The sequence below is a fragment of the Scyliorhinus torazame genome, chromosome X (genome assembly GCF_047496885.1).
Source record: "Scyliorhinus torazame isolate Kashiwa2021f chromosome X, sScyTor2.1, whole genome shotgun sequence".
NCBI lineage: Eukaryota > Metazoa > Chordata > Chondrichthyes > Carcharhiniformes > Scyliorhinidae > Scyliorhinus > Scyliorhinus torazame.
The window spans coordinates 3513948-3538383 of record NC_092738.1 but is presented as its reverse complement, the minus strand read 5'-3'; the positions used below and the strand labels follow the sequence as shown (position 1 = coordinate 3538383).

The 24436-nt window shown below is 54.3% G+C and overlaps 1 protein-coding gene across 1 annotated transcript in view; it reads right to left on the bottom strand.

Moving 5' to 3' along the window:
• Nucleotides 1–24436, bottom strand: part of LOC140405326 (nck-associated protein 5-like) — a 193663-nt gene that overhangs the window by 128585 nt on the left and 40642 nt on the right. The window contains exon 4 of the mRNA XM_072493617.1: nucleotides 16381–16419. Coding sequence (XP_072349718.1) covers nucleotides 16381–16419 — 39 coding nt within the window. The remainder of the gene's footprint in view (nucleotides 1–16380; nucleotides 16420–24436) is intronic.

Genomic DNA, 24436 nt, shown 5'->3' with positions numbered 1-24436 from the left:
GAGAGGGAGAGAGAGAGAGTATCGACAGACCGAGGAGAGAGAGAGAGAGAGAGCGTATCGACAGACCGAGGAGAGAGAGCGTATCGACAGAGCGAGGAGAGAGAGAGACAGAGAGAGGGAGAGCGTATCGACAGCGCGAGGAGTGAGAGAGAGAGTGCATACCGACAGAGCGAGGAGAGAGAGAGCGTATCGACAGAGCGAGGAGAGAGAGAGAAAGAGCGTATCGACATACCGAGGAGAGAGAGAAAGAGATAGCGTATCGACAGAGCGAGGAGTGAGAGAGAGAGAGCGTACTGACAGTGCGAGGAGAGAGAGCGAGCGTATCGACAGAGCGAGGAGAGAGAGAGCATCGACAGAGCGAGGAGAGAGAAAGAGCGTATCGACAGAGCGAGGAGTGAGAGAGAGCGTATCGACAGAGCGAGGAGCGAGATAGAGAGAGAGTATCGACAGAGTGAGTGGAGAGAGAGAGAAAGAGAGCGCGAGGAGAGGGAGAGAGAGAGAGTATCGACAGACCGAGGAGAGAGAGAGAGAGAGAGCGTATCGACAGACCGAGGAGAGAGAGCGTATCGACAGACCGAGGAGAGAGAGAGAGAAGGTATCGACACACCGAGGAGGGAGAGAGAGCGCGTATCGACAGAGCGAGTAGAGAGTGAGAGAGCGTATCGACAGCGCGAGGAGTGAGAGAGAGAGAGAGCGTACCGACAGAGCGAGGAGAGAGAGAGCGTATCGACAGAGCGAGGAGAGAGAGAGAGAGAGAGCGTATCGACAGAGCGAGGAGAGAGAGAGAGCGTATCGACAGAGCGAGGAGAGAGAGAGAGAGAGAGTATAGACAGAGTGAGTAGAGAGAGTGAGAAAGAGGGAGCAAGGAGAGAGAGAGAGAGTATCGACAGACCGAGGAGAGAGAGAGATAGAGATCATATCGACAGACCGAGGATAGAGAGCATATCGACAGAGCGAGGAGAGAGAGAGGGAGAGAGAGGGAGAGAGAGGGAGAGCATATCGACAGACCGAGGAGAGAGAGAGAGAGTGTATCGACATACCGAGGAGTGAGAGAGAGAGCGTATCGACAGATCAAAGAGAGAGAAAGAGAGAGCGTATCGACAGACTGAGGAGAGAGAGAGAGAGAGAGAGCGTATCGATAGAGCGAGGAGAGAGAAAGAGAGAGCGTATCGACAGAGCGAGCCGAGAGAAAGAGAGAGCGTATCGACAGAGCGAGGAGTGGGAGAGAGAGAGCGTACCGACAGAGCGAGGAGAGAGAGAGAGAGCGAGAGGGAGAGCGTATCGACAGAGCGAGGAGAGTGAGAGAGAGAGCGTATCGACAGACCGAGGAGGGAGAGAGAGAGAGCGTATCGACAGACCGAGGAGAGAGAGAGAGAGAGAGAGAGAGCGTATCGACAAAGCGAGTAGAGAGAAAGAGAGAGCGTATCGACAGAGTGAGAGAGAGAGAGCGTACCGACAGAGCGAGGAGAGAGAGAGAGAGAGAGCGTATCGACAGAGCGAGGAGAGAGAGAGAGAGAGAGAGCGTATCGACAGAGTGAGGAGAGAGAGAGAGAGCATATCTAGAGCGAGGAGAGAGAAAGAGAGAGCGTATCGACAGAGCGAGGAGAGTGAGAGAGAGAGCGTATCGACAGAGCGAGGAGAGAGAGAGAGAGAGAGTGTATCGACAGACCGAGGAGAGAGAGGGAGAGAGGGAGCGTATCGAAAGAACGAGGAGAGAGAAAGAGAGAGCGTATCGACAGAGCGAGGAGAGAGAGAGAGAGAGAGAGAGCGTATCGATAGAGCCAGGAGAGAGAAAGAGAGCGCGTAACGACAGAGTGAGGAGTGAGAGAGAGAGAGAGCGTACCGACAGAGCGAGGAGAGAGAGAGCGTATCGACAGAGCGAGAAGAGAGAGAGAGAGAGAGAGAGCGTACCGACAGAGCGAGGAGAGAGAGCGTATCGACAGAGAGAGAGAGAGAGAGAGAGCGTATCGACAGAGCGAGGAGAGAGAGAGAGAGTATCGACAGAGTGAGTAGAGAGAGAGAGAAAGAGGGAGCAAGGAGAGAGAGAGAGAGAGAGAGAGTATCGACAGGCCGAGGATAGAGAGAGAGAGAGAGAGAGAGCGTATCGACAGACCAAGGAGAGAGACCGTATCGACAGAGCCAGGAGAGAGAGAGAGAGAGAGAGAGAGAGAGCGAGAGCGTATCGACAGAGCGAAGAGAGAGAAAGAGAGCGAGCGTATCGACAGAGCGAGGAGAGAGAGAGAGAGCGTATCGACAGAGCGAGGAGAGAGAAAGAGAGAGCGTATCGACAGAGCGAGGAGTGAGAGAGAGAGAGCTTACTGACAGAGCGAGGAGAGAGAGAGAGCGTATCGACAGAGCGAGGAGAGAGAGAGTATCGACAGAGTGAGTGGAGAGAGAGAGAGAAAGAGGGAGCAAGGAGAGAGAGAGTATCGACAGACCGAGGATATAGAGAGAGAGAGAGAGAGAGAGAGAGCCTATCGACGGACCGAGGAGAGAGAGCGTATCGACAGAGCGAGGAGAGAGAGGGGGAGAGAGAGGGAGAGCATATCGACAGACCGAGGAGAGAGAGAGAGAGTGTATCGACAGACCGAGGAGAAAGAGAGAGAGAGAGAGAGAGAGAGCGTATCGACAGAGCGAAGAGAGAGAAAGAGAGAGCGTATCGACAGAGAGATAGAGAGCGTATCGACAGAGTGAGGCGTGAGAGAGAGAGCGTATCGACAGAGCGAGGAGAGAGAAAGAGAGGGCGTATCGACAGAGCGAGTAGTGAGAGAGAGCGTACCGACAGAGCGAGGAGCGAGAGGGAGAGAGAGAGCGTATCGACAGAGTGAGGAGTGAGAGAGAGAGAGCGTATCGACAGAGCGAGGAGAGAGAGAGAGAGAGCGTATCGACAGAGCGAGGAGAGAGAGAGAGAGAGCGTATCGACAGACCGAGGAGAGAGAGAGAGAGAGAGAGCGTATCGACAGAGTGAGGAGAGAGAAAGAGAGAGCGTATCGACAGAGCGAGGAGAGAGAAAGAGAGGGCGTATCGACAGAGCGAGGAGCGTGAAAGAGAGAGCGTACCGATAGAGCAAGGAGAGAGAGAGAGAGCGTATCGACAGTGCGAGGGGAGAGAGAGAGAGAGAGAGAGTATATCGACAGAGCGAAGAGAGAGAAAGAGAGAGCGTACCGACAGAGCGAGGAGAGAGAGAGAGAGAAAGAGCGTATCGACAGAGCGAGGAGAGAGAAAGAGAGAGAGTATCGACAGAGCGAGGAGCGAGAATGAGAGAGCGTACCAACAGAGCGAGGAGAGAGAGACAGAGCGTATCGACAGAGCGAGGAGAGAGAGAGAGAGAGAGCATATCGACAGAGCGAGGAGAGAGAAAGAGAGAGCGTACCGACAGAGCGAGGCGAGAGAGAGAGAGAGAGAGAGAGTATCGACAGGAGCACGGAGAGAGAGAGAGAGAGGGAGAGAGAGAGAGAGCGTATCGACAGAGCGAGGAGAGGGAGAGCGAGAGTATCGACAGAGCAAGGGGAGAGAAAGAGAGAGCGTATCGACCGAGCGAGGATTGAGTGATAGAGAGAGCGTATCAACAGACTGAGGAGAGAGAGAGAGAGAGAGAGAGCGTATCGACAGAGCGAGGAGAGAGAGAGTATCGACAGAGCGAAGAGAGAGAAAGAGAGAGCGTATCGACAGAGGGAGGAGAGAAAGAGAGAGAGCGTACCGACAGAGCGAGGAGAGAGAGAGAGAGAGAGCCTATCGTCAGAGCGAGGAGAAAGAGAGAGAGAGAGAGAGAGCGCATCGACAGAGCAAGGAGAGAGAGAGAGAGAGCGTATCGACAGAGCGAGGAGAGAGAAAGAGAGAGCGTACTGACAGAGCGAGGGGAGAGAGAGAGAGAGAGCATATCGACAGAGCGAGGAGAGAGAAAGAGAGAGCGTACCGACAGAGCGAGGAGAGAGAGAGCATATCAACAGGAGCACGGAGAGAGAGAGAGAGAGCGTATCGACAGAGCGAGGAGAGAGAGAGAGAGAGAGTATCGACAGAGCAAGGGGAGAGAGAGAGAGACCGTATCAACAGAGCGAGGAGAGAGTGAGAGAGAAAGAGCGTATCGACAGAGCGTCGAGTGAGAGAGATAGAGCGTACCGACAGAGCGAGGAGAGAGAGAGAGAGAGAGAGCGTATCGACAGAGCGAGAGAGAGAGAGTGAGAGCGTACAGACAGAGCGAGGAGAGAGAAAGAGAGAGCGTACTGACAGAGCGAGGAGAGAGAGAGAGAGAGAGAGAGAGCATATCGACAGAGCGAGGAGAGAGAGAGCATATCGACAGACCGAGGAGAGAGAGAGCGTATCGACAGAGCGAGGAGAGAGAAAGAGAGAGCATACTGACAGAGCGAGGAGAGAGAGAGAGCATATCGACAGACCGAGGAGAGAGAGAGAGAGAGAGAGCGTATCGATCGAGCGAGGAGAGAGAGAGAGAGAGCATATCGACAGAGCGAGGAGAGAGGGAGAGAGAGAGAGCGTATCGACAGAGCGAGGAGAGAGAGAGAGAGCGTATCGACAGAGCAAGGAGAGAGAGAGTGTTGACAGAGCGAGGAGAGAGAAAGAGAGAGAGCATATCGACAGACCGAGGAGAGAGAGAGAGAGAGAGCGTATCGACAGAGCGAGGAGAGAGAAAGAGAGAGCATACTGACAGAGCGAGGAGAGAGAAAGAGAGAGAGCATATCGACAGACCGAGGAGAGAGAGAGAGAGAGAGCGTATCGACAGAGCGAGGAGAGAGAGAGAGAGAGAGCGTATCGACAGAGCGAGAGAGAGAGAGTGAGAGCGTACCGACAGAGCGAGGAGAGAGAGAGAGAGAGCGTATCGACAGACCGAGGAGAGAGAGAGAGCGTATCGACAGAGCGAGGAGAGAGAAAGAGAGAGCGTACTGACAGAGCGAGGAGAGAGAGAGAGCATATCGACAGACCGAGGAGAGAGACAGGGATAGAGAGCGTATCGACAGACCGAGGAGAGGGAGAGAGAGAGTATCGACAGAGCGAGGCGAGAGAATCGACAGAGCGAGGAGAGAGAAAGAGAGAGAGCATATCGACAGACCGAGGAGAGAGAGAGAGCGTATCGACAGAGCGAGGAGAGAGAGAGAGAGAGAGCGTATCGACAGAGCGAGGAGAGAGAGAGCGTATCGACAGAGCGAGGAGAGGGAGAGAGAGAGAGAGAGAGCGTATCGACAGAGCAAGGAGAGAGAGAGTATCGACAGACCGAGGAGAGAGAGAGCATATCGACAGACCTAGGAGAGAGAGAGAGAGAGAGAGTGTATCGACAGAGCGAGGAGAGAGCGAGCGTATCGACAGAGCGAGGAGAGGGAGAGAGAGAGAGAGAGAGCGTATCGACAGGAGCACAGAGAGCTTTATACACCCAGACACGGTAAGGCGCTGTTCACTTGTTACCCACCCTGTAAACCAAAGAATCTCCCTGGCCTCCGGGTCACACTCGGTGGAGATAAAGGGGTTCTGCTGAGCGAACCTCACTGTCCAAGGCAGGAAATTCTGCCTGTATGTCCTTCCGCACCTCTCCGCGGCTACCCTCCTGGGGCTGGACTTCCAATGTAACCTGCAAAGTCTGACCTTCCAATTCAGCGGCCCTATACCCCCCCTCACTGCCTGCGGCCTCGCGACCCTTCAGGTCGACCCGCCTTCCCTGTTTGCGAACCTCCCCCCGGATTGCAAACCCGTCGCCCCCCAGGGGCAGACGGTACAGCGCCCAGGACCGGACCTTCATCAGGTCCGAGGTCCAAAGGCTGCTGCGGGAAGGGGTCATCGAAGCGAGCAACAGCCCCTGGAGGGCTCAAGTAGTGGTGGTAAAGACCGGGGAGAAGCATAGGATGGTCATCGACTATAGCCAGACCATCAACAGGTTTACGCAGCTGGACGTGTACCCTCTCCCCCGCATATCCGACCTGGTAAACAGGATCGCGCATTACAAGGTCTTCTCCACGGTGGATCTCAAGTCCGCCTACCACCAGCTACCCCTCCGTAATAGTGACCGCCAGTACACTGCCTTCGAAACAGACGGGCGGCTCTATCACTTCTTAAGGGTTCCCTGCGGTGTCACTAACGGGGTCTCGGTCTTCCAGCGCGAGATGGACCGAATGGTTGACCGGTACGGCTTACGGGCAACGTTCCCGTATCTGGATAACGTCACCATCTGCGGCCACGACCAGCAGGATCACGACACCAACCTCCGAAAATTCCTCCAGACCGCGAAAATCCTTAACCTGACGTACAACAAGGATAAATGCGTGTTTAGCCCCGACCGCCTAGCCATCCTCGGCTACGTAGTGCGAAGTGGAGTTGTAGGCCCCGACCCTGAGCACATGCGCCCCCTCATGGAGTTCCCCCTCCCTCACTGCCCCAAGGCCCTAAAACACTTCCTCGGGTTCTTCAGCTACTACGCCCAGTGGGTCCCTAACTACGCAGACAAAGCCCGACCCCTAATCCAGTCCACAACCGTCCCCCTGTCGACGGAGGCCCGCCAGGCCTTCAGCCGCATCAAAGCGGACATTGCAAAGGCCACGATGCGCGCCATCGACGAGTCCCTCCCCTTCCAGATCGAGAGCGATCCGTCCGACGTAGCTCTGGCGGCCACGCTCAACCAAGTGGGCAGGCCCGTGGCCTTCTTCTCCCGTACCCTCCATGTTTCCGAAATCCGCCACTCCTCGGTCGAAAAGGAGGCCCAGGCCTTGGTAGAAGCTGTGCGACATTGGAGGCATTACCTGGCCGGCAGGAGATTCACTCTCCTCACCGACCAATGGTCAGTTGCTTTCATGTTCGATAATGCACAGCGGGGCAAGATTAAGAACGACAGGATCTTACGGTGGAGGATCGAACTCTCCACCTGCAACTACGAGATCTTGTACCGTCCTGGGAAGCTAAACGAGCCTCCTGATGCCCTGTCCCGCGGCACATGTGCCAACGCACAAGTGGGCCGCCTCCGGGCCCTCCACGAGGACCTCTGCCACCCCGGGGTCACTCGCTTTTTCCATTTTGTCAAGACCCGCAACCTGCCCTACTCCATCGAGGAGGTCAGGACAGCCACCAGGGACTGCCGAATCTGCGCGGAGTGCAAACCGCACTTCTACCGGCCAGAGAAAGCGCACCTGATAAAGGCTTCCCGTCCCTTTGAACGCCTCCGCGTGGACTTCAAAGGCCCCCTCCCCTCCACCGACCACAACACGTATTTCCTGAACGTGATTGCCGAGTACTCCCGGTTCCCATTCGCCATCCCCTGCCCAGACATGACCACAACCACCGTCATCAAGGCCCTCCATAGCATCTTTGCACTGTTCGGGTTCCCCGCTTACGTACACAGTGATAGGGGGTCCTCCTTTGTGAGCGACGAACTGCGTCAATTCCTGCTCAGCAAGGGCATCACCTCGAGCAGGACGACCAGTTACAACCCCCGGGGTAACGGGCAGGTAGAGAGGGAGAACGGAACGTTCTGGAAGACCGTCCTACTGGCCCTACGGCCCAGGAGCCTCCCAGTCTCCCTCCACTCCATCCGGTCACTGCTCTGAACGACCACCAATCAGACACCCCACGAACGTCTCCTGGTCTTCCCCAGGAAGTCCTCCTCCGGGACCTCGCTCCCGACCTGGCTGGCAGCTCCCGGACCCATCCTGCTCCGGAAGCGCGTGCGGGCGCACAAGTCGGACCCGTTGGTCGAGAGGGTCCACCTGCTGCACGCTAACCCCCAGTACGCCTACGTGGCGTTCCCTGACGGCCGGCAGGATACGGTCTCCCTTCGGGACCTGGCGCCCGCCGGAACCCCACGCACACCCGAACCATTAACCCCCCCCCCCCCCCTCCACAGCACCTCACAGGAGGGTCGGTCCTCCCGCCGCTCCTGCCTAGGCCCGCCCACCCACCGACGCCCCCTACAGGCACCCCCCTGTTGTGTGAACCGTTTGCCCCACCAGCGCCGCCTAGGGGCGACAAAGCTGCCATGGAGGCCGAAGCCACGCTCCCGGAGTCGCAGTCGCCCGGACCCCCACCGGAATCACCACAGAAGCCCAGACGATCCAGGAGGACGATCAGGCCCCCGACCGACTGATTGCTTCACTGTGACTGTGTCTGTACATGAACACTAACTGTATATATCTCACACACGTGTAAATATTCACGGTACCTCCATGTCTGATCATACCATGTTGAATACCGGGCCACCACCCCCGCCGGACTCCTTTTCAACAGGGGGTGAATGTGGTAGTATCAGGTATTGCAGCACCCGAGAGGCTGTAGACCATTGGGTAAACCTAGGAGTTTACCATTGGCTGTTTGGTATGTAGCTCCGCCCTGACAGGCGGGGTATAAGAACCGGTGCCGTCCCAGCAGCCCTCATTCTGTACCTGAGCTGCTGGGGAACAGATCTAGTCTATTAAAGCCTTCAGTTATGTTACTACCTCGTCTTCAAGTTTAATTGATCGTGCATCAGAGTATCGACAGAGCGAGGTGAGAGAGAGAGAGAGAGAAAGAGAGAGCATATCGACAGAGCGAGGAGAGGGAGAGAGAGAGAGAGCGTATCGATAGAGCGAGGAGAGAGAGAGAGAGAGTATCGACAGAGCGAGGAGAGAGAGAGAGAGCGTATCGATAGAGCGAGGAGAGAGAGAGCGTATCGACAGAGCGAGGAGAGAGAGAATGAGCGAGGAGAGAGAGAGAGAGAATATCGACAGAGCGAGGTGAGAGAGAGAGAGAGAGTGTATCAACAGAGCAAGGAGAGAGAGAGAGCGTATCGACTGAGCGAGGAGCGAGAGAGAGAGTGTGTATTAACAGAGCGAGGAGAGCGAGAGAGAGCGAGGGAGTGTATCGACAGCAAGGGAGAGAGCGTATCGACAGAGCGATGCGAGAGAGAGAGAGAGAGTGTATCGACAGAGCGAGGAGACACAGAGAGAGAGAGAGGAGTGTGTGTGTGTATGAGAGAGAGAGAGAGGGAGCGTATCAGCAGAGCGAGGAGAGAGAGAGCGTATCGACAGAGCGAGGAGAGAGAGAGCGTATCGACAGAGCGAGGAGAGAGAGAGAGAGAGAGAGAGAGAGAGCGTATCGACAGAGCGAGGAGAGAGAGACAGAGAGTGTATCGACAGATCGAGGAGAGAGAGAGATAGAGAGAGCGTATCGACAGAGCGAGGAGAGAGCGAGAGAGAGAGAGCATATCGACAGAGCGAGGACAGAGAGAGCGTATTGACAGAGCGAGGAGAGAGAGCGAGCATATCGACAGAGCGAGGAGAGGGAGAGAGAGAGAGTGTATCGACAGAGCGAGGTGAGAGAGAGAGAGAGAGCGTATCGACAGAGCAAGGAGAGAGAGAGAGAGCGTATCGACTGAGCGAGGAGTGAAAGAGTGCGTATTAACAGAGCGAGGAGAGAGAGAGAGCGAGGGAGCGTATCAACAGCAAGGGATAGAGAGCGTATCGACAGACCGAGGAGAGAGAGAGAGAGAGCGTATCGACAGAGCGAGGAGAGAGAGAGAGCGTATCGACAGAGCGAGGAGAGAGAGAGAGCGCGTATAGACTGAGCGAGGAGAGAGAGAGAGACAGAGCGTATCGACAGAGCGAGGAGAGTGAGAGAGCGTATCGACAGAGCGAGGAGAGAGAGAGAGCATATCGACAGAGCGAGGAGAGTGAGAGAGCGTATCGACAGAGCGAAGAGAGAGAGAGTGCGTATTAACAGAGCGAGGAGAGAGAGAGCGAGGGAGCGTATCGACAGCAAGGGATAGAGAGCGTATCGACAGACCGAGGAGAGAGAGAGAGAGCGTATCGACAGAGCGAGGAGAGAGAGAGAGAGCGTATCGACAGAGCGAGGAGAGAGAGAGTGCGTATTAACAGAGCGAGGAGAGAGAGAGCGAGGGAGCGTATCGACAGCAAGGGATAGAGAACGTATCGACAGACCGAGGAGAGAGAGAGAGAGCGTATCGACAGAGCGAGGAGAGAGAGAGAGAGTATCGACAGAGCGAGGAGAGAGAGAGAGCGTATCGACAGAGCGAGGAGAGAGAGAGCGTATCGACAGAGCGAGGAGAGAGAGAGCGAGAGAGAGCGTATCGACAGAGCGAGGAGAGAGAGAGAGAGAGCATATCGACAGAGAGACGAGAGAGAGAGAGAGAGCGTAAAGACAGAGCGCGGAGAGAGAGAGAGAGCGAATCGACAGAGCGAGGAGAGAGAGAGAGAGAGAGCGTATCGACAGACCGAGGAGAGAGAGACAGAGAGAGCATATCGACAGAGCGAGGAGAGAGAGAGAGAGAGAGCATATCGACAGAGCGAGGTGAGAGAGAGAGAGAGAGAGAGCGTATCGACAGAGCGAGGAGAGAGAGAGAGAGAGCATATCGACAGACGAGGAGAGAGAGAGAGAGCGTATCGACAGACCGAGGAGAGAGAGAGAGAATGAGAGAGCATATCGACAGAGCGAGGTGAGAGAGAGAGATAGAGCGTATCGACAGAGCGAGGAGAGAGAGAGAGAGAGAGCATATCGACAGAGTGAGGATAGAGAGAGAGCGTATCGACAGAGCGAGGAGAGAGAGAGAGCGTTTCGACAGAGCGAGGAGAGAGAGAGAGAGAGCGTATCGACAGACCGAGGAGAGAGAGAGAGAGAGAGCACATCGACAGACCGAGGAGAGAGAGAGAGGGAGCATATCGACAGAGCGAGATGAGAGAGAGAAAGAGAGAGAGCGTATCGACAGAGCAAGGAGAGAGAGAGAGCGAAACGACAGAGCGAGGAGAGAGAGAGAGAGAGAGAGAGAGCGTATCGACAGACTGAGGAGAGAGAGACAGAGAGAGAGAGAGAGAGAGAGAGAGCATATCGACAGAGCGAGGTGAGAGAGAGAGAGAGCATATCGACAGAGTGAGGATAGAGAGAGAGCGTATCGACAGAGCGAGGAGAGAGAGAGAGCGTTTCGACAGAGCGAGGAGAGAGAGAGCGTATCGACAGACCGAGGAGAGAGAGAGAGAGAGAGAGCATATCGAAAGACGAGGGGAGAGAGAGAGAGAGAGCGTATCGACAGACCAAGGAGAGAGAGAGAGACAGAGAGAGCATATCGACAGAGCGAGGTGAGAGAGAGAGAGAGAGCGTATCGACAGAGCGAGGAGAGAGAGAGAGAGCATATCGACAGAGTGAGGATAGAGAGAGAGCGTATAGACAGAGCGAGGAGAGAGAGAGAGCGTTTCGACAGAGCGAGGAGAGAGAGAGCGTATCGACAGACCGAGGAGAGAGAGAGAGAGAGCACATCGACAGAGCGAGGAGGAAGAGAGACAGAGAGCGTATCGACAGAGCGAGGAGAGAGAGAGAGAGAGAGAGCGTATCGACAGAGCAAGGAGAGAGAGGGAGAGCATATCGACAGAGCGAGGTGAGAGAGAGAGAGAGAGAGAGAGAGCGTATCGACAGAGCGAGGAGAGAGAGAGAGAGAGCATATCGACTGAGCGAGGAGAGAGAGAGAGCGTTTCGACAGAGCGAGGAGAGAGAGAGAGCGTATCGACTGACCGAGGAGAGAGAGAGAGAGAGCATATCGACAGAGCGAGTAGAGAGAGAGAGAGAGAGCGTATCGAAAGACCGAGGAGAGAGAGAGAGAGAGCATATCGACAGAGCGAGGAGAGAGAGAGAGCGTTTCGACAGCGAGGAGAGAGAGTGAGAGAGAGAGAATCGACAGAGCGAGGAGAGAGAGAGAGCGTATCGACAGAGCGAGGAGAGAGAGAGAGAGCGTATCGTCTGGGCGAGGAGAGAGAGAGAGATAGAGAGAGCGTATCGACAGAGCGAGGTGAGAGAGAGAGAGAGCAAATCGACAGAGCGAGGAGAGAGAGAGAGAGAGCATATCGACAGAGCGAGGAGAGAGCGAGAGAGAGCATATCGACAGAGCGAGGAGAGAGAGAGAGAGTATCGACAGAGCGAGGAGAGAGAGAGTGTATCGACAGAGCGAGGTGAGAGAGAGCATATCGACAGAGCGAGGAGAGAGAGAGAGTGTATCGACAGAGCGAGGAGAGAAAGAGAGAGAGAGCGTATCGACAGAGCGATGTGAGAGAGAGCGTATCGACAGAGCGAGGAGAGAGAGAGAGAGAGTGTATCGACAGAGCAAGGAGAGTGAGAGAGAGTGTATCGACTGAGCGAGGAGAGAGAGAGTGCGTATTAACAGAGCGAGGAGAGAGAGAGAGAGCGTATCGACAGACCGAGGAGAGAGAGAGAGAGCATATCGACAGAGCGAGGTGAGAGAGAGAGAGAGAGAGAGCGTATCGACAGAGCGAGGAGAGAGAGAGAGAGAGCATATCGACAGAGCGAGGAGAGAGAGAGAGAGAGAGAGCGTATCGACAGAGCAAGGAGAGAGAGAGAGAGAGAGCATATCGACAAAGCGAGGTGAGAGAGAGAGAGCGTATCGACAGACCGAGGAGAGAGAGAGCATATCGACAGAGCGAGGAGAGAGAGAGAGAGAGAGCGTATCGGGAGACCGAGGAGAGAGAGAGAGAGCATATCGACAGAGCGAGGAGTGAGAGAGAGAGAGCATATCGACAGAGCGAGGAGAGAGAGAGAGCGTTTCGACAGCGAGGAGAGAGAGTGAGAGAGAGAGAATCGACAGAGCGAGGAGAGAGAGCGTATCGACAGAGCGAGGAGAGAGAGAGAGCGTATCGACAGAGCGAGGAGAGAGAGAGAGAGAGCGGATCGGAAGACCGAGGAGAGAGAGAGAGAGCATATCGACAGAGCGAGGAGTGAGAGAGAGAGAGCATATCGACAGAGCGAGGAGAGAGAGAGAGCGTTTCGACAGCGAGGAGAGAGAGTGAGAGAGAGAGAATCGACAGAGCGAGGAGAGAGAGCGTATCGACAGAGCGAGGAGAGAGAGAGAGCGTATCGACAGAGCGAGGAGAGAGAGAGCGTATCGTCTGGGCGAGGAGAGAGAGAGAGATAGAGAGAGCGTATTGACAGAGCGAGGTGAGAGAGAGAGAGCATATCGACAGAGCGAGGAGAGAGAGAGAGCGTTTCGACATCGAGGAGAGAGTGAGAGAGAGAGAATCGACAGAGCGAGGAGAGAGAGCGTATCGACAGAGCGAGGAGAGAGAGAGAGCGTATCGACAGAGCGAGGAGAGAGAGAGAGAGCGTATCGTCAGGGCAAGGAGAGAGAGAGAGATAGAGAGACGTATCGACAGAGCGAGGTGAGAGAGAGAGAGAGAGCGAGGAGAGAGAGAGAGCGTATTGACAGAGCGAGGAGAGAGAGAGAGCGTATCGACAGAGCGAGGAGCGAGAGAGAGAGAGAATCGACAGAGCGAGGAGAGAGAGAGAGAGAGCATATCGACAGAGCGAGGAGAGAGAGAGCGTTTCGACAGCGAGGAGAGAGAGTGAGAGAGAGAGAATCGACAGAGCCAGGAGAGAGAGCATATCGACAGAGCGAGGAGAGAGAGAGAGCATATCGACAGAGCGAGGAGAGAGAGAGAGAGCGTATCGTCTGGGCGAGGAGAGAGAGAGAGATAGAGAGAGCGTATCGACAGAGCGAGGTGAGAGAGAGAGAGAGCAAATCGAAAGAGCGAGGAGAGAGAGAGAGAGAGCATATCGACAGAGCGAGGAGAGAGCGAGAGAGAGCATATCGACAGAGCGAGGAGAGAGAGAGAGAAAGAGAGCGTATCGACAGAGCGAGGAGAGAGAGAGAGAGAGCGTATCGACAGAGCGAGGTGAGAGAGAGCATATCGACAGAGCGAGGAGAGAGAGAGAGAGAGAGCATATCGACATATAGACCGGTGAGCCTCACGTCTGTTGTGGGTAAAGTCTTGGAGGGGATTATAAGAGACAAGATTTATAATCATCTAGATGGGAATAATATGATCAGGGATAGTCAGCATGGCTTTGTGAAGGGTAGGTCATGCCTCACAAACCTTATTGAGTTCTTTGAGAAGGTGACTGAACAGTTAGATGAGGGTAGAGCAGTTGATGTGGTGTATATGGATTTCAGCAAAGCGTTTGATAAGGTTCCCCACGGTAGGCTATTGCAAAAAATACGGAGGCTGGGGATTGAGGGTGATTTAGAGATGTGGATCAGAAATTGGCTAGCTGAAAAAAGACAGAGGGTGGTGGTTGATGGGAAATGTTCAGAATGGAGTTCAGTTACAAGTGGAGTACCACAAGGATCTGTTCTGGGGCCGTTGCTGTTTGTCATTTTTATCAATGACCTAGAGGAAGGCGCAGAAGGGTGGGTGAGTAAATTTGCAGACGCTACTAAAGTTGGTGGTGTTGTCGATAGTGTGGAAGGATGTAGCAGGTTACAGAGGGATATAGATAAGCTGCAGAGCTGGGCTGAGAGGTGGCAAATGGAGTTTAATGTCGAGAAGTGTGAGGTGATTCACTTTGGAAGGAATAACAGGAATGCGGAATATTTGGCTAATGGTAAAGTTCTTGGAAGTGTGGATGAGCAGAGGGATCTAGGTGTCCATGTACATAGATCCCTGAAAGTTGCCACCCAGGTTGATAGGGTTGTGAAGAAGGCCTATGGAGTGTTGGCCTTTATTGGTAGAGGGATTGAGTTCCGGAGTCGGGAGGTCATGTTGCAGCTGTACAAAGCTCTGGTACGGCCGCATTTGGAGTATTGCGTACAGTTCTGGTCACCGCATTATAGGAAGGACGTGGAGGCTTTGGAGCGGGTGCAGAGGAGATTTACCAGGATGTTGCCTGGTATGGAGGGAAAATCTTATGAGGAAAGGCTGACGGACTTGAGGTTGTTTTCGTTGGAGAGAAGAAGGTTAAGAGGAGACTTAATAGAGGCATACAAAATGATCAGAGGGTTAGATAGGGTGGACAGTGAGAGCCTTCTCCCGCGGATGGAAGTGGCTGGCACGAGGGGACATAACTTTAAACTGAGGGGTAATAGATATAGGACAGAGGTCAGAGGTAGGTTCTTTACGCAAAGAGTAGTGAGGCCGTGGAATGCCCTACCTGCTACAGTGGTGAACTCGCCAACATTGAGGGCATTTAAAAGTTTATTGGATAAACATATGGTGATAATGGCATAGTGTAGGTTAGATGGCTTTTGTTTCAGTGCAACATCGTGGGCCGAAGGGCCTGTACTGCGCTGTATTGTTCTATGTTCTATGTTCTATGACAGAGCGAGGTGTGAGAGCATATCGACAGAGCGAGGAGAGAGAGAGAGAGAGCGTATCGTCTGGGCGAGGAGAGAGAGAGCGTATCGACAGAGCGAGGAGAGAGAGAGCGTATCGACAGAGCGAGGAGAGAGAGAGAGCGTATCGACAGAGCGAGGAGAGAGAGAGAGTGAGAGCGTATCGAGAGAGCGAGGAGAGAGAGAGAGAGAGAGAGCGTATCGACAGAGCGAGGAGAGAGAGAGAGAGAGTGTATCGACAGAGCGAGGAGAGAGAGAGAGAGCGTATCGTCTGGACGAGGAGAGAGAGAGAGCGTATCGACAGAGCGATGTGAGAGAGAGCGTATCGACAGAGTGAGGAGAGAGAGAGAGAGTGTATCGACAGAGCGAGGAGAGAGAGAGAGAGCGTATCATCTGGGCGAGGAGAGAGAGAGCGTATCGACAGAGCGAGGAGAGAGAGAGCGTATCGACAGAGCGAGGAGAGAGAGAGCGTATCGACAGAGCGAGGAGAGAGAGAGAGAGAACGTATCGAGAGAGCGAGGAGAGAGAGAGTGAGAGCGTATCGACAGAGCGAGGAGAGAGAGAGAGAGAGAGAGCGTATCGACAGAGCGAGGTGAGAGAAAGCGTATCGACAGAGCGAGGAGAGAGAGAGAGAGAGAGTGTATCGACAGAGCGAGGAGAGAGAGAGAGAGCGTATCGTCTGGGCGAGGAGAGAGAGAGCGTATCGACAGAGCGAGGAGAGAGTGAGCGTAGCGACAGAGCGAGGAGAGAGAGAGAGAGAGAGCGTATCGAGAGAGCGAGGAGAGAGAGAGTGATAGCGTATCGGCAGAGCGAGAGAGAGAGAGAGCATATCGACAGAGCGAGGAGAGCGAGAGAGAGCGTATCGACAGAGCGAGGAGAGAGAGAGAGAGAGAGCGTATCGACAGAGCGAGGAGAGAGAGAGAGCGTATCGACAGAGCGAGGAGAGAGAGAGAGCGAGAGAGAGAGAGAGCGTATGAACAGAGCGAGGAGTGAGAGAGAGCGAGCGTATCGACAGAGCGAGGAGATCTAGAGAGAGAGTGTATCGACAGAGCGAGGAGAGAGAGGGAGAGACAGACAGAAAGAGAGAGCGAGGAGAGAGAGAGAGTGAGAGAGAGAAGGGGAATGAGGGAGAGAGGGGGAGGGCAAGACAGAGAGAGAGGGGGAAAGTGGGAAGGAGGGAGAGGGGGAGGGAGGGAGAGGGGAGGGAGAAAGAGGGAGAAGTAGAAAGAAGGGAACGCGAGAGAGGCTGGAAGGAGAAGGGGAGGGGGGGATGCAAATAGAAAATTTACCTTTTGGTTGAGCAGGGCCTGAACAACATGGGTCGCAACCTGTGGATAGAGAGAAGGAGAGTGAGCGAGGGAAAGAGAGGTAGAGACAGAGAAAGAGGGAGTTAGAGAGGGGTGTAGTAGTCAGCACTGTTGTATTATATTGTATATACTGCATTGCATACGAGGGTATTACGGTAAGGCTCCTGTACTACAGGTACGGGGGTAGATCCCTGCCGGCTGGCTCCACCCAGTAGGCGGAGTATAAATGTGTGTGCTCACCGAGCTGCAGCCATTTCGGCAGCAGCTGTAGGAGGCCACACATCTCTGCGTAATAAAGCCTCGATTACTCTCTCGTCTCGTTGTAATCGATAGTGCATCACAGAGGGAGAGGAGAAAGAGAAAGAGCAGAGAGAGAGGGAGAGCGAAGAGAGAGAGAGGTAGAGCGGAGAAAGAGAGAGGGAGAGCAGAGAGAGAGAGAGAGGAGAGCGAGAGAGAGAGAGGCTGAGAGCAGAGAGAGAGAGGGAGAGGAGAGAGAGAGGAAGAGGGAGAGCAAAGGGGGAGAGGGAGAGCAGAGAGGGAGAGGGAGAGCAGAGAGAGAGAGAGCAGAGAGAGGGGGGGAGCAGAGAGGGCGAGCAGAGAGAGAGAGAGCAGAGAGAGAGGGGGAGAGCAGAGAGAAAGGGAGAGCAGAGAGAGAGGGGGAGAGCAGAGAGAGAGGGAGAGCAGAGAGAGAGAGGGAGCCGAGAGAGAGGGAGAGAGCAGAGAGAGAGGGAGAGAGTGGGAGAGGGAGAGAGAGGGAGAGGGAGAGAGAGGGAGAGGGAGAGAGAGGGAGAGCAGAGAGACAGAGAGAGAGGGAGAGCAGAGAGAGAGAGAGAGTAGAGAGACAGGGAGCAGAGAGAGAGAGGGAGAGCAGAGGGAGAGGGAGAGCAGAGAGAGGGGGAGAGCAGAGAGAGGGAGAGAGCAGAGAGAGGGAGAGCAGAGAGAGAGGGAGAGCAGAGAGAGAGGGGGAGAGCAGAGAGGGAGAGCAGAGAGAGAGAGAGAGGGAGCAGAGAGAGAGGGAGAGCAGAGAGAGAGAGGGAGCAGAGAGAGAGAGCAGAGAGAGAGAGGGAGAGCAGAGAGAGAGAGAGAGGGAGAGCAGAGAGAGAGGGAGAGGAGAGAGAGAGAGAGGGAGCAGAGAGAGAGAGGGAGAGCAGAGAGAGAGAGAGGGAGAGCAAAGAGAGAGGGAGAGCAGAGAGAGAGAGAGAGAGCAGAGAGAGAGGAAGAGCAGAGAGAGAGAGGGAGAGCAGAGAGAGAGAGAGAGGGAGAGCAGAGAGAGAGGGAGAGCAGAGAGAGAGAGAGGGAGCAGAGAGAGAGAGAGAGCAGCGAGCGAGAGAGAGCAGAGAGAGAGGGAGAGCAGAGAGAGAGAGGGAGAGCAGAGAGAGAGGGAGAGCAGAGAGAGAGAGGGAGAGCAGAGAGAGAGAGGGAGAGCAGAGAGAGAGGGAGAGCAGAGAGAGAGAGGGAGAGCAGAGAGAGAGAGGGAGAGCAGAGAGAGAGAGCAGAGAGAGAGAGAGAGAGGGGGAGCAGAGAGAGAGGGAGAGCAGAGAGAGAGAGGGAGAGCAGAGAGAGAGAGGGAGAGCAGAGAGAGAGAGGGAGAGCAGAGAGAGAGAGGGAGAGCAGAGAGAGAGAGGGAGAGCAGAGAGAGAGGGAGAGCAGAGAGAGAGAGGGAGAGCAGAGAGAGAGAGAGAGGGAGAGCAGAGAGAGAGAGGGAGAGCAGAGAGAGAGAGGGAGAGCAGAGAGAGAGAGGGAGAGCAGAGAGAGAGGGAGAGCAGAGAGAGAGAGAGGGAGCAGAGAGAGAGAGAGCAGCGAGCGAGAGAGAGCAGAGAGAGAGGGAGAGCAGAGAGAGAGAGGGAGAGCAGAGAGAGAGGGAGAGCAGAGAGAGAGAGGGAGCAGAGAGAGAGAGAGAGCAGAGAGAGAGGGAGAGCAGAGAGAGAGGGAGAGCAGAGAGAGAGAGGGAGAGCAGAGTGAGAGAGAGAGCAGAGAGAGAGAGAGGGAGCAGAGAGAGAGAGGGAGAGCAGAGAGAGAGAGACAGAGAGAGAGAGGGAGCAGAGAGAGAGAGAGCAGAGAGAGAGCGAGAGGGAGCAGAGAGAGCAGAGAGAGAGAGAGAGAGCAGAGAGAGAGAGAGAGGGAGAGCAGAGAGAGAGAGAGAGAGACAGAGAGAGAGAGGGAGAGCAGAGAGAGAGGGGGAGCAGAGAGAGAGAGAGAGAGCAGAGAGAGAGAGAGAGGGAGAGCAGAGAGAGAGAGGGAGAGCAGAGAGAGAGAGGGAGAGCAGAGAGAGAGAGAGAGCAGAGAGAGAGAGAGAGGGAGAGCAGAGAGAGAGGGGGAGCAGAGAGAGAGAGGGAGAGCAGAGAGAGAGAGAGAGGGAGAGCAGAGAGAGAGAGAGAGAGACAGAGAGAGAGAGGGAGAGCAGAGAGAGAGGGGGAGCAGAGAGAGAGAGAGAGAGCAGAGATAGAGAGAGAGGGAGAGCAGAGAGAGAGAGGGAGAGCAGAGAGAGAGAGGGAGAGCAGAGAGAGAGAGGGAGAGCAGAGAGTGAGAGGGGGAGCAGAGAGAGAGAGAGAGACAGAGAGAGAGACAGAGAGAGAGAGGGAGAGCAGAGAGAGAGAGGGAGAGCAGAGAGAGAGGGAGAGCAGAGAGAGAGAGAGAGGGAGAGCAGAGAGAGAGAGGGAGAGCAGAGAGAGAGGGGGAGAGCAGAGAGAGAGAGAGAGCAGAGAGAGAGAGAGCAGAGAGAGAGAGAGAGAGACAGAGAGAGAGAGGGAGAGCAGAGAGAGAGGGGGAGCAGAGAGAGAGAGGGAGAGCAGAGAGAGAGAGAGAGCAGAGAGAGAGAGAGAGGGAGAGCAGAGAGTGAGAGGGAGAGCAGAGAGAGAGAGGGAGAGCAGAGAGAGAGAGAGAGCAGAGAGAGAGGGAGAGCAGAGAGCGAGAGGGAGCAGCAGAGAGAGAGGGGGAGCAGAGAGAGAGAGGGAGAGCAGAGAGAGAGCAGAGAGAGAGAGAGAGAGGGAGAGCAGAGAGAGAGAGGGAGAGCAGAGAGAGAGAGGGAGAGCAGAGAGAGAGAGAGAGCAGAGAGAGAGGGAGAGCAGAGAGAGAGGGGGAGCAGAGAGAGAGAGGGAGAGCAGAGAGAGAGAGAGAGCAGAGAGAGAGAGAGAGGGAGAGCAGAGAGAGAGAGGGAGAGCAGAGAGAGAGAGGGAGAGCAGAGAGAGAGAGAGAGCAGAGAGAGAGCGAGAGCAGCGAGCGAGAGAGAGCAGAGAGAGAGAGGGAGAGCAGAGAGAGAGAGAGAGCAGAGAGAGAGAGGGAGAGCAGAGAGAGAGAGGGAGAGCAGAGAGAGAGAGAGAGCAGAGAGAGAGAGGGGGAGCAGAGAGAGAGGGAGAGCAGAGAGAGAGGGGGAGCAGAGAGAGAGAGGGGGAGCAGAGAGAGAGGGAGAGCAGAGAGAGAGAGAGAGAGAGACAGAGAGAGAGGGAGAGAGAGAGAGAGGGAGTGCAGAGAAGGAGAGCAGAGAGAGAGGGAGAGCAGAGAGAGAGAGGGAGAGCAGAGAGAGAGGGAGAGCAGAGAGAGAGAGGGAGCAGAGAGAGAGGGAGAGCAGAGAGAGAGAGGGAGAGCAGAGAGAGAGAGAGAGCAGAGAGAGAGGGAGAGCAGAGAGAGAGAGGGAGAGCAGAGAGAGAGAGGGAGAGCAGAGAGAGAGAGAGAGCAGAGAGAGAGAGGGAGAGCAGAGAGAGAGAGGGAGAGCAGAGAGAGAGAGAGAGCAGAGAGAGAGAGGGGGAGCAGAGAGAGAGAGAGAGACAGAGAGAGAGAGGGAGCAGAGAGAGAGAGGGAGAGCAGAGAGAGAGGGAGAGAGCAGAGAGAGAGAGGGAGAGAGAGGGAGAGCAGAGAGAGAGAGAGAGGGAGAGCAGAGAGAGAGAGAGAGGGAGAGCAGAGAGAGAGGGAGGGAGCAGAGAGAGAGGGGGAGCAGAGAGAGAGGGGGAGAGCAGAGAGAGAGAGAGGGAGAGCAGAGAGAGAGGGAGGGAGCAGAGAGAGGGAGGGAGCAGAGAGAGAGAGGGACAGCAGAGAGAGAGAGGGAGAGCAGAGAGAGAGAGGGAGAGCAGAGAGAGAGGGAGAGCAGAGAGAGAGAGGGAGAGCAGAGAGAGAGAGGGAGAGCAGAGAGAGAGAGGGAGAGCAGAGAGAGAGGGAGAGCAGAGAGAGAGAGGGAGAGCAGAGAGAGAGGGAGAGCAGAGAGAGAGGGAGAGCAGAGAGAGAGAGAGAGGGAGAGCAGAGAGAGAGAGGGAGAGCAGAGAGAGAGAGGGAGAGCAGAGAGAGAGGGAGAGCAGAGAGAGAGAGAGGGAGCAGAGAGAGAGAGAGCAGCGAGCGAGAGAGAGCAGAGAGAGAGGGAGAGCAGAGAGAGAGAGGGAGAGCAGAGAGAGAGGGAGAGCAGAGAAAGAGAGGGAGCAGAGAGAGAGAGAGAGCAGAGAGAGAGGGAGAGCAGAGAGAGAGGGAGAGCAGAGAGAGAGAGGGAGAGCAGAGTGAGAGAGAGAGCAGAGAGAGAGAGAGGGAGCAGAGAGAGAGAGGGAGAGCAGAGAGAGAGAGACAGAGAGAGAGAGGGAGCAGAGAGAGAGAGAGCAGAGAGAGAGCGAGAGGGAGCAGAGAGAGACAGAGAGAGAGACAGAGAGAGAGAGAGCAGAGAGAGAGAGAGAGGGAGCAGAGAGAGAGAGAGAGAGCAGAGAGAGAGAGAGAGGGAGAGCAGAGAGAGAGAGAGAGAGACAGAGAGAGAGAGGGAGAGCAGAGAGAGAGGGAGAGCAGAGAGAGAGGGGGAGCAGAGAGAGAGAGAGAGAGCAGAGAGAGAGAGAGAGGGAGAGCAGAGAGAGAGAGGGAGAGCAGAGAGAGAGAGGGAGAGCAGAGAGAGAGAGAGAGCAGAGAGAGAGAGGGAGAGCAGAGAGAGAGGGGGAGCAGAGAGAGAGAGGGAGAGCAGAGAGAGAGAGAGGGAGAGCAGAGAGAGAGAGAGAGAGACAGAGAGAGAGAGGGAGAGCAGAGAGAGAGGGGGAGCAGAGAGAGAGAGAGAGAGCAGAGAGAGAGAGAGAGGGAGAGCAGAGAGAGAGAGGGAGAGCAGAGAGAGAGAGGGAGAGCAAACAACAAAGAAATACAAAGAACAAAGAAATGTACAGCACAGGAACAGGCCCTTCGGCCCTCCAAGCCCGTGCCGACCATACTGCCCGACTAAACTACAATCTTCTACACTTCCTGGGTCCGTATCCTTCTATTCCCATCCTATTCATATATTTGTCAAGATGCCCCTTAAATGTCCCTATCGTCCCTGCCTCCACTACCTCCTCCGGTAGTGAGTTCCAGGCACCCACTACCCTCTGCGTAAAAAACTTGCCTCGTACATCTACTCTAAACTTTGCCCCTCTCACCTTAAACCTATGCCCCCTAGTAATTGACCCCTCTACCCTGGGGAAAAGCCTCTGACTATCCACTCTGTCTATGCCCCTCATAATTTTGTATACCTCTATCAGGTCGCCTCTCAACCTCCTTCGTTCCAGTGAGAACAAACCGAGTTTATTCAATCGCTCCTCATAGCTTATGCCCTCCATACCAGGCAACATTCTGGTAAATCTCTTCTGCACCCTCTCTAAAGCCTCCACATCCTTCTGGTAGTGTGGCGACCAGAATTGAACACTATACTCCAAGTGTGGCCTAACTAAGGTTCTATACAGCTGCAACATGACTTGCCAATTCTTATACTCAATGCCCCGGCCAATGAAGGCAAGCATGCCGTATGCCTTCTTGACTACCTTCTCCACCTGTGTAGCCCCTTTCAGTGATCTGTGGACCTGTACTCCTAGATCTCTTTGACTTTCAATACTCTTGAGGGTTCTACCATTCACTGTATATTCCCTACCTGCATTAGCCCTTCCAAAATGCATTACCTCACATTTGTCCAGGTTAAACTCCATCTGCCATCTCTCCGCCCAAGTCTCCAGACAATCTAAATCCTGCTGTATCCTCAGACAGTCCTCATCGCTATCCGCAATTCCACCAACCTTTGTGTCGTCTGCAAACTTACTAATCAGACCAGTTACATTTTCCTCCAAATCATTTATATATACTACAAAGAGCAAAGGTCCCAGCACTGATCCCTGTGGAACACCACTGGTCACAGCCCTCCAATTAGAAAAGCATCCCTCCATTGCTACCCTCTGCCTTCTATGGCCTAGCCAGTTCTGTATCCACCTTGCCAGTTCACCCCTGATCCCGTGTGACTTCACCTTTTGTACTAGTCTACCATGAGGGACCTTGTCAAAGGCCTTACTGAAGTCCATATAGACAACATCTACTGCCCTACCTGCATCAATCATCTTAGTGACCTCCTCGAAAAACTCGATCAAGTTAGTGAGACACGACCTCCCCTTCACAAAACCGTGCTGCCTCTCACTAATACGTCCATTTGCTTCCAAATGGGAGTAGATCCTGTCTCGAAGAATTCTCTCCAGTAATTTCCCTACCACTGAAGTAAGGCTCACCGGCCTGTAGTTCCCGGGATTATCCCTGCCACCCTTCTTAAACAGAGGAACAACATTGGCTATTCTCCAGTCCTCCGGGACATCCCCTGAAGACAGCGAGGATCCAAAGATTTCTGTCAAGGCCTCAGCAATTTCCTCTCCAGCCTCCTTCAGTATTCTGGGGTAGATCCCATCCGGCCCTGGGGACTTATCTACCTTAATATTTTTTAAGACACCCAACACCTCGTCTTTTTGGATCACAATGTGACCCAGGCTATCTACACCCCCTTCTCCAGACTCAACATCTACCAATTCCTTCTCTTTGGTGAATACTGATGCAAAGTATTCATTTAGTACCTCGCCCATTTCCTCTGGCTCCACACATAGATTCCCTTGCCTATCCTTCAGTGGGCCAACCCTTTCCCTGGCTACCCTCTTGCTTTTTATGTAAGTGTAAAAAGCCTTGGGATTTTCCTTAACCCTATTTGCCAATGACTTTTCATGACCCCTTCTAGCCCTCCTGACTCCTTGCTTAAGTTCCTTCCTACTTTCCTTATATGCCACACAGGCTTCGTCTGTTCCCAGCCTTTTAGCCCTGACAAATGCCTCCTTTTTCTTTTTGACGAGGCCTACAATATCATTCGTCATCCAAGGTTCCCGAAAATTGCCGTATTTATCTTTCTTCCTCACAGGAACATGCCTGTCCTGTATTCCTTTCAACTGACACTTGAAAGCCTCCCACATGTCAGATGTTGATTTGCCCTCAAACATCCGCCCCCAATCTATGTTCTTCAGGTCCCGCCTAATATTGTTATAATTAGCCTTCCCCCAATTTAGCACATTCATCCTCGGACCACTCTTATCCTTGTCCACCAGTACTTTAAAACTTACTGAATTGTGGTCACTGTTACCGAAATGCTCCCCTACTGAAACATCTACCACCTGGCCGGGCTCATTCCCCAATACCAGGTCCAGTACCGCCCCTTCCCTAGTTGGACTGTTTACATATTGTTTTAAGAAGCCCTCCTGGATGCTCCTTACAAACTCTGCCCCGTCTAAGCCCCTGGCACTAAGTGAGTCCCAGTCAATATTGGGGAAGTTGAAGTCTCCCATCACCACAACCCTGTTGTTTTTACTCTTTTCCAAAATCTGTCTACCTATCTGCTCCTCTATCTCCCGCTGGCTGTTGGGAGGCCTGTAGTATACCCCCAACATTGTGACTGCACCCTTCTTATTCCTGATCTCTACCCATATAGCCTCACTGCCCTCTGAGGTGTCCTCTCGCTGTATAGCTGTGATACTCTCCTGAACAAGTAGCGCAACTCCGCCTCCCCTTTTACATCCCCCTCTATCCCGCCTGAAACATCTAAATCCTGGAACGTTTAGCTGCCAATCCTGCCCTTCCCTCAACCAGGTCTCTGTAATGGCAACAACATCATAGTTCCAAGTACTAATCCAAGCTCTAAGTTCATCTGCCTTACCCGTAATGCTCCTTGCATTAAAACATATGCACTTCAGGCCACCAGACCCGCTGTGTTCAGCAACTTCTCCCCGTCTGCTCTGCCTCAGAGCCACACTGT